Below are 13,935 nucleotides of genomic sequence, written 5' to 3'. Positions count from 1 at the left end.
ATTGCTTGAACCTAGGAGGCAGAAGTTGCAGTGAGCCGAGATCGCGCCACTGCACTCCAGCCTGGGCAACAAGAGTGAAACTCTGTCTCAAAAAAAAAAAAAAAAAAAAGCCAGGCCAGGCGTGGTGGCTCACGCCTGTAATGCCAGCACTTTGAAAGGCCGAGGTGGGCGGATCACGAGGTCAGGAGATCGAGACCATCCTGGCCAACATGGTAAAACCCCGTCTCTACTAAAAATACAAAAATTAGCTGGGCGTGGTGGTGCATGCTTGTAATCCCAGCTACTTGGGAGGCTGAGGCAGGAGAACTGCTTGAACCAGGGAGTCGGAGGATTCAGTAAGCTGAGATTGTGCCACAGCACTCTAGCCTGGCAACAGAGTGAGACTCCATCTCCAAAAAAAAAAAAAAAAAGCCATTATGGCCAAAATTTAGGCTGACTGTTCTAGGGCTGGCTGACTTCCAAGGTTCCTGGTCCAGCCTCCTTCTCCTAAGATTAAGTTCTGACTTATGTTCTAAGGTGGCAGGGGAGGAAATGGGAAGGGACGGCCTCTTTTCAATGGCCTCTCCCCAGATGACTCACTGTAGTAGGAACTTCGGGGCAGAAGTCACACCACAGGCCTGGAGGATGGGAGGACGGGAGGATAGGAGACACTTCCAGAAGTCACATAAGAAGAGAATCCAGAAGCCACATAAGAAGAGAATCTTCTCTTGCGAAGGCCAAGGGAAGTCAGCCACATTAATTCCCTTTCCAATCTGCCTTGATAAAATGTAAAACATGAATGAAGACACCCTCATCATTGGATTCTTCTGTTAGTTGATCTCAGGAAACAGAAACAAATGAAATCTGACAGTAACTTTCTGTAGCATCTTCAGGGAAAGCTGTCTCTTCACCAGGATGCATCCCCACCCTGGCCGGCTGAGTGACTCACTGTTCCCAAGAAGAGTAAGGACAGCATGACACAGCCAAAGGCCTGCAGTGTGTTCAAGTCAATACCTGCTCACTCAATACTAGCTCACTGGCCACCCTAGAATTCTCCTAGCTTCCAAGGATGCACTGGCTCAGAACTGCAGCTGGGGGTGGTAGCCCGGGGAAGATCGCTTTCCTGGGGGTGATCCCAAGCCTATGGAGTGCACGGCTCCCCTGCCGGCGCTTCTTGCTAACAGGCTTGTCTAGGGACAGCAGCAACAGCAGTGGAAGTCCAACATGCACCCAGGTGAAGGCCTCACAGAGCTCCCCGTCTGTGGGAGAAGCTCCACTGGGAACAGTTCATCTTGTTCTTAACAGTTTGCCCAGACAGCTCACCTTCAGTACACCAGAGCCTCCAGCCTGGCAGCCCGGGCTCCACGTGCCTCTAGAGGGCTGTGGGGCACACTATGCATAAGAGTCACAGGGACACTGGCATGAACTGGTAAGTCCAGATGACAGCGACCCAGCTGCTGTAACTGTTAGCAAGTACCTGAAGCCTTAGCCTTGGCAAAACCCCCTACCCTCTACTTCTATTACTGTTGGTGGGCCACACATCAGGAGAGTAGACATAGGCCAGAGTCCATCATCCGCTCACATCCACAGAAGGGTCACTGTTACTCTTCTTGACCATTTCTCAGCCAGTTGACTGACCTATGAGGCCAGGAATGAGAGGTGCCCCAGGCCCTGTTTTGTTTTGCCAGATGAGGGACTTAATGAGTGCGGCCAGTTCAGACTTTGCTGGCCTTGGAACTTAGAAAAACTTGCTCAGGGCCCTGCCTGGGGCTCTCAAGAGCAAGTCATTGGAAAATGCTCCAAGTAAGATGATGAAAGACATTCTTGTAATAAGTAATTGAAGATACTGGCAGAGCTATCTTTTCTATTCTGACCATTTATAAAGATGACAAATGTTTTGGCCGGGCATGGTGGCTCACACCTGTAATCCCAGCACTTTGGGAGGCTGAGGTGGGTGGATCATGAGTTCAGGAGTTCAAGATCAGCCTGGCCAAGATGGTGAAACCCCGTCTCTACTAAAAATAGAAAAATTAGCCAGGCGTGGTGGCGGGTGCCTGGAATCCCAGCTACTCAGGAGGCTGAGGCAGAGAATTGCTTGAACCCAGGAGGTGGAGGTTGCAGTGAGCTGAGATCGCGCCACTGCACTGCAGCCTGGGCAACAGAGCGATACTGTCTAAAAAAAAAAAAAAAAAAAAAAGACAGATATTTCAATAACCAAATTCCTCATCAAACTTCCAAATCTGCAGACAACGAATGGGATTTTCTCTCAATTCAGAAAGAACAGAAATATCGAGACAATTAGAACTATAAGGGTGTTTATGCATACTGGGAAGGAGACTGCAGAGAGGAAGGATACCCCACCCGGTTAAACAGTGAACATCCATCCTACCTGCAAACCACACCAGACATGTCTGTAGGCACCTGCATGTACATGACATTCCTGGCTCTTGATATTAGGCCTCAGCGGCCCCCAGCCCCCAGGGGAACCTGCAGAGACTCTCGGGCCGCTCAGTCCAGCTGGCAGTGGCAGGAAGCAGTGTGTGCTGCTCGCACCCTGCGTTTCCAGTTTTAGGAGACTGAAGCATCCCAGACAGCTGTGGACAATCAGGAAGACCCTATGAGCAGGAGCGAGGGGACTAAGCGCGGCTTCCCTTGGTGACTTGGCAGGGGGACAATCAGTTGGCTTCTGGAACCCACTGCCTCCAGGAAGGGCAGCAAAATAGAAAAAAAGAAAGAAAACCACAGTATTCAAATATATGTCAGTCAGGTTACACAAGGAGTAACTTGGATCACTTGATCCACAAACTGACACGCCTTGTACTGAACACCCTTCAGGGAAGACACGTGTCGCTCTGGTCCTGCAGTGCGCGTGGACTGTGCAGAGCAGAGGCAGGAGTGGGGGGCGCCGAGGGCGGGCCTTGGTCTACGTAGACAGTTTTAGGCACGTGATTTATAATACTTTGTGGACATCTAACAGGTTAATAAAATATATATTATATAAATGTATCTCCTACTGTACACACTGCTCTCTTGTGCAGCCACTGTGATCTCATGCCCCAAACTCAACCAAAGGAGTGTCAGGCTGAACCATGATGCCCGGACCCCTCCCTCTCACACCCCAGACTTGGCATCTCCACACTGGAGGAATGAGGCAGGATGGCCAAGAATATTGCTTCTATGAAGCCCATATTCTGCAAAGGTTGATGAATCACCAAAATACAACATTTAGCCAATGCCTACTAGAGTGTGTACACGCAGCAAACGGACAGAAAGAAAAAAAAAAACAGAGCAAATCCTCCATCTTTTAATGTGATAACTTTCCACACCCTCTCCACGTAGAGGCACAAAGGAGCTTGTCTGGGAAGTTTGTCTGGAGTGTGCAGAAAGGTCAGGCTGGACTGCCTGTCACATCCTGAGACCACACTAAACCTTTATAAGCCATTGTCTCTGACCTGTATTGTAGCCTGAAAAATAAAGCAAAGTGAGTCAAACCTCTGGCTCTCCCTTCCTGCCCCACTGCTCCCCACACCCATCTTCAAGGATCCCTCCCGCCACAGTCCCGCCTCCTGATGAAGCGCAGAGCTTCCGGAGTGACGGTAGCCTCAGCAGGGCCGGTCCAGACACGGCTGAGTCCTGTGCTGCCCTGGAGGAGGAAGGTTCCTGGGATCCTGCTGCCCCGGGACTCGGGATCCAGCCTCTCAGTGCAGATGGATGGACTGTTCAACTTCACAAACTTCCAGTTCCTTTCCCTCCCCAGCTGCCCTTGTCTAGGGAGGCTCATGCTTTGCTTCAATGAAGTAAGGAGACCACAGAAATACCCACGGCCGTGGGGCTGTGACCAGCAGTGGCTGATTAGGGTGGAAACTGGAAAGCGTCACTGTCTCAGCAGAAGAAAGCAGGACTCTACACAGCCTGGGGAACAGCTGCCCACCCACTACTCGGTGAAGACCACGGCCCTGGCAAGGCCCCAAAGTGCTTCTGAGAGATGAACGAGACACCTCAGTCATGGCACACTGGGTGGTGTGCTTCCCCTCCAAGTCCTGTCTTTGTTTTACACATTCATATGAAAGAAATAACCCCATTGCCCAAATCAAGCCTGGAGGAGATGCGTTACTATATACATTTTTTTCTTTAAAAAAATTTTTTTTTTTTGGTGGTTTCCTTAAAAAAAGCCTTTGAGTTGCAGGTCAGGTAAGTTGGTTCTGGAAGTACCGGAAGTTCTGTTGGTATGAGAGAGACTTGTCTACAGGCAGGTAAACCCAAGTTTGCCAAACAAAGGCAGTAACCCCAGCGGCCAGCTGCTGCTGCTGCACGGTGAGGAGGAGGAGGACACCATGGACACGAGTGGAGGCTGGACGGGACAACGCAGTGGACACCTGCTGATGCTCTAACACGGGGTTGGTGTCACCTCTGAGAAGAGCGAGGTGAGTGGGGATGCTATACAAGAGGGCTGTACAAACTGGGCACTGGATAGGTAGTTCCTTTGGTGGTCAAGGTGGCTCTACCTGTCCTTGAGCTCTCGTGTCACTCGCTTGGTGATCCGTCCACACATCAGGCCAATCAGGAATAATATACAGATGCTCCCACTGATCACAGAGAGAATGTAGTTCTTAGATGGAGATGTCATTACTTGCATGGCAAGATCAGAGAAGCCATCTGCTGGGGCCACCTAGAATGACACAAGGCAACGTGATTCTCTGAGAGAGCACTGGGCTGGTGGCAGTGCTAGGTCTAACTTATCCCTCTCAGTTCCTAGTTTAATTTATGTTTTTTCTTTTGGAGAGGGAGGGCAGGAGATAAGAAAAATCAACACAGAGCTACAACTCTTTTTCCTGATCATAGAACTATACACATGTCTACTGCACAAAATTAGAAATACAGAAAGAGACAAAGTGATGCAGTCACCCACAATTCCACCACAGTGATCACCACTAACATCACGACACTGAAGATGTGTCGGGCCCTGGACGAAGGGCTCCCCCTGCTCTCGCTCATTTAGCACTCACACCAAGCCTAGCAGGCCGATTTCACCACTCCCATACTCTGAGTGGAGAGTCAGTGCCTGAGGGTGAGCATGGTTAAATGACTTCTATAAGGCCATGGGTTCTTCTATCTTTTGATTTATGCTCTTTAACTGCGTTTGCTGCCTTTCTTTAAAAAACAAAGATAAAAGTTGAGATTGTTTTATATATTCTATATTTTGTAAATTCTATTTTTTTTTTTTTTTTTTTTTGAGATGGAGTCTCACTGTTACCCAGGCATTGTGCACTGGCACAATGTCAGCTCACCACAACCTCCACCTCCCGGGTTTAAGCGATTCTCCTCCCTCACCCACATGCGTAGCTGGGACTGCAGGTGCACGCCACCATGCACAGCTAATTTTTTTGGTATTTTTAGTAGAGACGGGGTTTCACTATGTTGGGCAGGCTGGTCTCAAACTCCTGACCTCGTGATCCACCCGCCTCAGCCTCCCAAGGTGCTGGGATTACAGGCATGAGCCACTGCGCCCGGCCTTGTAAATTCTCTATTATTTGTAAATTCTATATTTTGGCTTTTTTTTCATTGAGTTGGGGTCTCGCTCTGTTGCCCAGGTTGGTGTACAGTGGTGTGATCACAGCTCACTACAGCCTCAAACTCCTGGGCTCAAGGGATCCTCCTACCTCAGCCTCCTGAGTAGCTGAGACTACAAGTGCACCACCACGCCTGGCTAATTAAAAAAATTTTTTTGGCCAGGCATGGTGGCTCACGCCTGTAATCCCAGCACTATGGGAGGCCGAGGTGGTGGACCATGAAGTCAGGAGTTTGAGACCAGCCTGGCCAACATGGTGAAACCCTGTCTCTACTAAAAATACAAAAATTAGCTGGGCGTGGTGGTGCTCGCCTGCAGTCCCAGCTACTGGGGAGGCTGAGGCAGGAGAATCACTTGAACCCGGGAGGTGGAGGTTGCAGTGAGCCGAGACTGCACTACTGGACTCCAGCGTGGGAAACAGGGTGAGAATCTGTCCCAAAAAAAAAAAAAAAAAATTTTTTTTTGGTAGAGATGGGGTCTCCCTATGTTGCCCAAGCTGGTCTTGAACTTCTGGGCTCAAGTGATCCACCTGCCTTGGTCTCCCAAGGTGCTGGGATTATAGGTGTGAGCCACTGCACCCAGCCTGTATTTTGACTTTTTTCATTCACCATCATATCATAAGCACTTCCTACATCAAAAACAATGTGCAGGCCGAGACCAGCCTGGACAACATAGCCAAGACCTTGTCTCCACAAAAAGTTATAAAATTAGCTGGGTGTGGTGGCATTCACCTGTGGTCCCAGCTACTCAAGGAGGATCACTTGAGCCCAGGAGTTCGAGGCTGCAGTGAGCCATGTTCACACCACTGCACTGCAAACAAGACTTATATTGACAGAATATATTTAACTGCCCTCCACTTGTGGACATTTATAATTTAACCTCAGCTAGTTTTCATCCTCAATTTTCCACTGCTTTCCCTAACGGACCTTGATGGTAGCCTGCTATGGCAGAATCAGGACCGAAAGGGCCCCCAGGTGCACATGTCCCCATTCTTTTGCATCCCAGCCTGGCTGCTGAGATGGTGTGGCCCAGAGGCATCTGGGCTGTTTCTATGCTCATATTATGTACACAGAACAGAGTAGGGAGGCGTGAGATGAATGAGATTTGAGCTCCAATAGTTGCCAACACAAAACAAGCCGTGAATTACTCTGAGTCACTCTGAAGCAATAATACACAGCTCAAAGGACTGGACACGATGAGGCAGAATGAAGTAACGCAGCATCTCCTGCTGCGGCTTCCCTGAGCCACTGGCTTTAAAGGCAACTTTCTTCCCTTGGGAGAAGGGTGAGGAGAGTGTTGCCTACTGTGACAAACAGGAGCCCTCCCTTGTACCTTCCTGCTGTCGAGCTATAAAGACTTTCTCTGATTGTTCCTCTTGCCTTGTTACCCTTGACCTGGAAGTACATGGGTGATAAAATTGGCCAGGAAGGAGGGGCGGTCCTGGGATTACTCTCTTGATCTCGGGCCACTGCAAATGTCTATCCCAATATGAGTTGATACAAAAGCATGGATCTAAAAACCAGAGGGACTACGGGCAAGTCATGACCTCTAAAGTCAGTTTCCTTTACTGTAAAGTGAGGAAATAGTCATTCTAATTACCTCACAGGGTTTCAAGGTTCAAATGAGGCAATATGTCCACCAAAGTGTTATGTAAACTACAAAGCAATGTATACATGAGAAGAACTGTTATTCTTCTCACTGAGGCTGAACCTCTGTAGGAAAAATTTCCCCTAGCCCAAGTCTCCCTGGGTATCATACACATTCACGAGTGTCCTACAGTCTCTCTTCATCCCCTCCTTCTCCATGTTCCAGACCAGATGAGTACTGGCCTCACTTATGTATTTTTCTCCTAAAGACTGTAAAATGATAAAAACAAGCTTCAACATAGGTGAGGCTGGATTTCTTTCTTTTGCCATGGGTGTGACATCTCTTTTCTCTTTGGGTCACTCACTTTTCAGTGGTGAACAGTGGGCGAACTGAGAAAGGAGTGGCCCTGGCAAAGCCTTGCAGACAGCCCGATGTACAGGGAGACGGCTCCAGGCTCACAGACAGCCAGTGAATTCTAAAAGCACACTGACCACGTTTACTATTTTTTAGTAGAGACAGGGTTTCACCGTGTTAGCCAGGTTGGTCTTGATCTCCTGACCTTGTGATCTGCCCGCCTCGGCCTCCCAAAACGCTGAGATTACAGGCGTGAGCCACTGCGCCCGGCCCTGACCACGTTTTCAAACACACTTATTGCTAGTCTCACAATAAGGACAAGACCAGTGCAATATCTAAAAGAGGCTGGACAGCCACAGCAAGGAGAGAGGCATGGCCTTTGCTCAAGGATGACATGCAAATTGGTGAAGTGTTCCATATTTTTTTATTTTTTTAAAAAAGGAGATTCTCTTGGTCATTACCTTTGCTGCGTAACTCCACATCTCAATCCGGTCATTGAGGCGCTTTTTGCACTCGGGCTGTAACCTCACCCGCTTATCCTCCAGTGCTTCCATGAGACAGGACATTTCTGTGGGAGGAAACAAATAAGAAGAAGAACCTGAAACTGTACAGAATAGAGAAATTTCTGTAAAGATGGGGAAAAAGGTGCACAACCACCAGAGAATTCAGATCTGTAGGCTCAACAAAGTTAAATACATACTAGAAAACTTGACCCAGGATCCAACAATGGAGAGAAATGATATGTAACCTCCAGGGTTGGCGTCCAAAGCCTCTCTTAAAACCTCCTTATTTTTAGAGCCAGGTGTGGTGGCAAACACTTGTAATCCCAGATACTTGGGAAGCTGAGGCAGGAGGATCCCTTGAGCCCAGGAGTTTCAGACTACAATATAGTAAGACCTTGTTTCAAAAAATTAAAATGAAAACAGGCTGGGCATAGTGGCTCATGTCTGTAATCCCAGCACTTTGGGAGGCTGAGGTGGGTGGATCGCTTGAAGTCAGTAGTTTGAGACTAGCCTGGCCAACATGGCAAAACCCTGTCTCTACTTAAAAAATACAAAAATGAGCCAGGCATGGTGGTGGGTGCCTGTAGTCTCAGTTACTCAGGAGGTTAAGGTGGGAAAATCACTTGAACCCAGGAGGCGGAGGTTGCAGTGAGCTGAGATCATGCCACCACACTCCAGCCTGGGCGACAGAGTGAGACTCTGTCTCAAAAAAATAAATAAAAATAAAAACAACTTCTATTAGTTTTACTGGGCATATGTGGCTCAAAAAGAACTCTCACACTTGCCTTGGCTCCCTCCTCACACAAAACCTGTCTACTGAGTCCACTGTGGCCACCGGGGAAGTGTATGAAGCTGGCTTCTAGTTTGGGCACCAGGAAAAGGACCACGATGATGACTTTAACTTCTGCTTCCCGAATAAATACCTCAACTCTCCCTGTTTATCAAATCTTTAGCTCCAGTCATGACAACGTCAGTTCAAACTTGCCGGCTTATTCCTAAATTCGTGATGCCATAAAGGCCTAGTTTTGGCATCACCTAGGTCCCCAGGGAATGTTGTCTATGACTGGGCTACAACTATAGACCATACAGACCACAGTAGCTGCAACTGATGTCTAAGAGGGAGTCTTTGCTCTTCCCAATAGAGTTCAGACAGGATCAGAGTGAACATAGAGACTTACGACGCCCGCGGCCAGGGGTGATGGCTGCACAGTGGTGTTTAATGTCCAGGGCACAAGCAGTATGAAGTACCGGGTCAACAAAGATGTCTGCTTTGCTTTCCTTCAGCATGTTTAACACTTCCTGGAAAGGGAGGGTGATTGCGGACAGAGCTTTTGAAGGGGAAATGCATCAGATCTGTTGTCTGTAAATACTTCATATACAAATAAAAAAGGGGGGAAAGTTGAGGGCTAACAACAGAGACCACTTTGGGACAGGTTGCAAGGTGGTGATGATGTACAGAATGCAGAATTTAATTGAGTAACTAACTACCTTTTAGGGATACAAAACTATGTGTTTAAAAAAAGCAGGGGACTGTAAATGACTATAAGATCAGATTTGGGTTTTTGGCATTCCCATACGTCATGTCATATCATTTTAAAATACCTATATGTTAATATTTTTATTGGTGTGATACAATTACTGTGTTACTTTAAGAAATATGAAAACATGTGAAATCTTAAAATCAGAGTAATATGCTATATTAAAATTATCAATCAGGACTGGGGGTGGTGGCTCATGCCTGTAATCCCAGCACTTTGGGAGGCCGAGGTAGGAGTTTGAGACCCGTGTGGGTAACACAGCAAGACCGCCATCTCTACAGAAAATTATTAAAAAAAAAAATTAGCTGGGCATAATCGTGTGCCCTGTGGTCCTAGCCACCTAGGAGGTTGAGGTGGGAGGATCACTTGAGCCCAGTTTGAGGTCCAGTGAGCTATGACTGCACTACTGCGCTTCATCCTGGGAGACAGAGTGAGACCCTATCTCAAACAAAAACAAAAACAAAAAAATCCCAATTAGATAAAGGCAGATTTGTTTACAAAATGTTCTACTTTACCTCTGTTGTCCTCAGAAAGAAAAACAGAATGGACAGGGCATAACATCTACTACAAGTGCAATTCTTATTTGTGTTTACAGATGTCCTGAATGAGAGGAATATCAACATGATGGAACTGAAATCAACTCTGCAGATTCTCCATTTATACATAAGGGAACTATGGGAGGTAAAGATAGGCCAGAAATGCTTCCATAAATAAAAGTTAGTATGCTCCAGACAAGACTCTACTCCCTATAAAACAACAGTAAGAGAAATTAAAACCATAAACCAAAGGCCAAATAATATTCTAAAATCCTCCCCAAAGTTATATGGGATCATGTGATGATAAAGGAGGCAAAGGAAAATATACCGATCTAGCTTTCAACATTTTTAACAGATGAAAAAATGTGCACACAATATTCTCAATTATTCCATAATGACATCAATGAAATTCTTTTTTAAAAGGTTAATTTTGGCTGGGCGTGGTGGCTCACACCTGTAATCCCAGCACTTTGGAAGGCCGAGGCGGGTGGATTACGAGGTCAGGAGATTGAGACCATCCTGGCTAATACAGTGAACCCCCGTCTCTACTAAAAATACAGAAAATTAGTCAGGCGTGGTGATGGGCGCCTATAGTCCCAGCTACTTGGGAGGCTGAGGCAGGAGAATGGCATGAACCCGGGAAGCAGAGCTTGCAGTGAGCTGAGATGGCGCCACTGCACTCCAGCCTGGGAAACAGAGAGAGACTCCATCTCAAAAAAAAAAATTTAAAAAGTTACTTTTTTTTTTTTTTAAAAAAGATCAAGTATATTATTTCATTTTCAATTTTGCAAGATAATGTATGCTTAGTGATCATATTTTGACAAAAAATTTTTTTTTTTTGAGACGGAGTCTCACTCTGTTGCCAGGCTGGAGTGCAGTGATACGATCTCAGCTCACTGTAACCTCCGCCTCCTGGGTTCAAGCGATTCTTCTGCCTCAGCCTCCCGAGTAGCTGGGACTACAGGTATGCGCCACCATGCCCAGCTAATTTTTGTACTTTTAGTAAAGACAGGGTTTCACCATGTTGGCCAGGATGGTCTCCATCTCTTGACCTTGTGATGTGGCCACCTCGGCCTCCCAAAGTGCTGGGATCATAGGCATGAGCCACCGGCCTGGCCGACAAATGTTTTTATATAACATTTCTGAAACAAACTAGTTTTAGTTTCACTGACTTCTATGAATGTGGAACACTTACTGATATATTGTGCCTGGCATTTTGCTTTGGCATTACACTCACAGTATCTTTAAACAACGATCTAGTCATGGGGATGAGACATACTCATGTAATTAGTACATGTGAAAAGAATATTCATGGCCGGGCGCGGTGGCTCACGCCTGTAATCCTAGCATTTTGGGAGGCCAAAGTGGGCGGATCACGAGGTCAGAAGATCGAGACCATCCTGGCTAACACGGTGAAACCCCGTCTCTACTAAAAATACAAAAAATTAGCCAGGCTTGGTGGCGGGTGCCTGTAGTCCCAGCTACTTGGGAGGCTGAGGCAGGAGAATGGCGTGAACCCGGGAGGCAGAGCTTCAGTGAGATCATGCCACTGCACTCCAGCCTGGGCGACAGAACGAGACTCCGTCTCAAAAAAAAAAAAAAAGAATATTCACATTATAGGAGATGACCAGTCAAAACCAAATGCAAGTTTGGTAAGAAGGAACAGCAAGAAAAGAGTGCTGGGCAGAAGGTTGAGATTTTCAGTTTTATTACCAAGGTAGGCAGACTACAGCATTAAAAGGAACAAGAGGGAAAAAAAAAAAAGAAAATGAAGTGAGGAAAACAAGGTGACAGTGGTTACCTTTTTACATAATTCTGTTTTGATCTTGAGCAAGTTGACCTTGAGGCACTCCTCCACCTGACCTGTCTGCTCTTGGGCTGCTGCTTCTTCAGCACATAGACTGGAGATCTGTTCAGGAGACACAAAAAACAAAGCCACCCCACTGAGCACAGAAATGAACTGAGTTTCTTCTTTTTTTTTTTGTTTTGTTTTTTGAAACACAGCCAAGCTCTGTCACCCAGGCTGGAGTGCAGCAGTACGATCTTGGCTCACTGCAACCTCTGCCTCCCAGGTTCAAGTGATTCTCCTGCCTCAGCCTCCTGAGTAGCTGGGACTACAGGCGCATGCTACCGTGCCTGGCTGATTTTTTTTTTTTTTTTTTTTTTTTTTAGACAGAGCCTTACTCTTGTTGTCCAGGCTGAAGTACAATGGCACGATCTCGGCTCACCACAACCTCCGCCTCTCGTGTTCAGGTGATTCTCCTGCCTCAGCCTCCTGAGTAGCTGGAATTACAGGTATGTGCCACCACGCCCAGCTAATTTTATACTTTTAATAGAGACAGAGTTTCTCCATGTTGGTCAGGCTGGTCTCGAACTCCTGATATCAGGTGATCACCCACCTCAGCTTCCCAAAGGGCTGAGATTACAGGGCATGAGCCACCGCAACTGGCCTGATTTCTGTATTTTTAGTAGAGATGGGGTTTCGCCATGTTGGCCAGGCTGGTCTCGAACTCTTCACCTCAGGTGATCCTCCTACCTTGGCCTCCCAAAGTGCTGAGATTATAGGCATGAGTCACCACACCCAGCCCGAACTGAGTTTCAAAAGCAGATAAGTCCAATGATTCCAATCAGCTCTGGACACCGCAGGTTCTGTGCCCCCCCTTCACTGGCCTACTGCTGTTTTACAAGCCAGGGGCAGTAGCCCTGCTATCACCAGAACCCTTGGTCTCTAAACATGTCAGTTTGATGATCCTCCCACACCTGTGCCAGGGCTCATCTCAAACAGTTTCCTGGTAGGTTTCTTTTTTTTTTTCTTTCTTTTTTTTTTTATGGAGCTGGAGTTTTGCTCTTGTTGCCCAGGCTGGAGTGCAATGGCGCGATCTCGGCTCACTGCAACCTCCGCCTCCCAGGTTCAAGCAATTCTCCTACCTCAGCCTCCCGAATAGCTGGGATTACAGGCATGCACCACCACACCCAGCTAATTTTGTATTTTTAGTAGAGACGGGGTTTCTCCATGTTGAGGCTGGTCTCGAACTCTTGACCTCAGGTGATCCGCCCACCTCGGCCTCCCAACCTGGTAGGTTTCATGCCCCTCCTCCTGTATTGGATGCCAGGCTTCATTCTTCACAAGGACTGGCACACAGAGTGGAAAATCAATAAATGTCGTATCTTTACGCTGTCTACACTGAAACTTGAGTCAGATCTCAGGACTTGTCAAAAAGAAGGCTGCTACTTGATTCCAGAGGAGCAAGATTATATATAACCAAATAAAATACGAAAAGCAAATGTTTGACATTCACATAGGTTCAGGGTCAAACCAGACTCACAACTTGAAAGTGTGCACATGTGCGTACCTGCACATACACGCACACATACACAGGAGTTGAGAAACACAGCCCACAGCAAAGACAAAAACATTAACTTTCTTTGGACAGTTTTATGAGTGAGCTTTTTTATAACGGCTTTTGTTATGAGCTCCTGAAATTAACATATGTTGAACACGGCTCTCCACAAGGCCTTTTCTAGCTAAGAAGTCCAATAATTTCCAAAGATGGGCACTTCCTTCTAGGGCCATTATAGAACTACTTTTTTTTTTCTTTTGTTGAGACGGAATCTCGCTCTGTCGCCCAGGCTGGAGTGCAGTGGTGCGATCTTGGCTCACTACAAGCTCTGCCTCCTGGGTTCATGCCATTCTCCTGTCTTAGCCTCCGGGGTAGCTGGGACTACAGGCGCACACCACCAGGTCGGGCCAATTTTTTTTTTTTTTTTTTTTTTTTAGTAGAGACGGGGTTTCACCATGTTAGCCAGGATGGTCTCGATCTCCTGACCTCATGATCTGCCCACCTTGGCCTCCCTAAGTGATGGGATTA

At 47.1% G+C, this 13,935-nt stretch overlaps 1 protein-coding gene across 2 annotated transcripts in view; it reads right to left on the bottom strand.

Annotated features, from left to right (window-relative positions):
• Positions 1-3,267: 3,267 nt before the first annotated feature.
• Positions 3,268-13,935, bottom strand: part of GLG1 (golgi glycoprotein 1) — a 163,359-nt gene continuing 152,691 nt past the window's right edge. For both annotated transcript variants that reach the window (XM_055233250.2, XM_063611556.1), the window contains 5 exons: positions 11,868-11,975; positions 9,171-9,291; positions 7,951-8,057; positions 4,485-4,648; positions 3,268-3,443 (listed from right to left, as the gene is read on the bottom strand). In XM_055233250.2, the coding sequence (XP_055089225.1) occupies positions 3,368-3,443; positions 4,485-4,648; positions 7,951-8,057; positions 9,171-9,291; positions 11,868-11,975 (576 nt within the window). In that variant the 3' untranslated portion in view covers positions 3,268-3,367. The remainder of the gene's footprint in view (positions 3,444-4,484; positions 4,649-7,950; positions 8,058-9,170; positions 9,292-11,867; positions 11,976-13,935) is intronic.

The sequence above is a fragment of the Symphalangus syndactylus genome, chromosome 11 (genome assembly GCF_028878055.3).
Source record: "Symphalangus syndactylus isolate Jambi chromosome 11, NHGRI_mSymSyn1-v2.1_pri, whole genome shotgun sequence".
NCBI classification, from domain to species: Eukaryota; Metazoa; Chordata; class Mammalia; order Primates; family Hylobatidae; genus Symphalangus; species Symphalangus syndactylus.
This window is presented reverse-complemented; position numbering and strand designations above follow the sequence as displayed.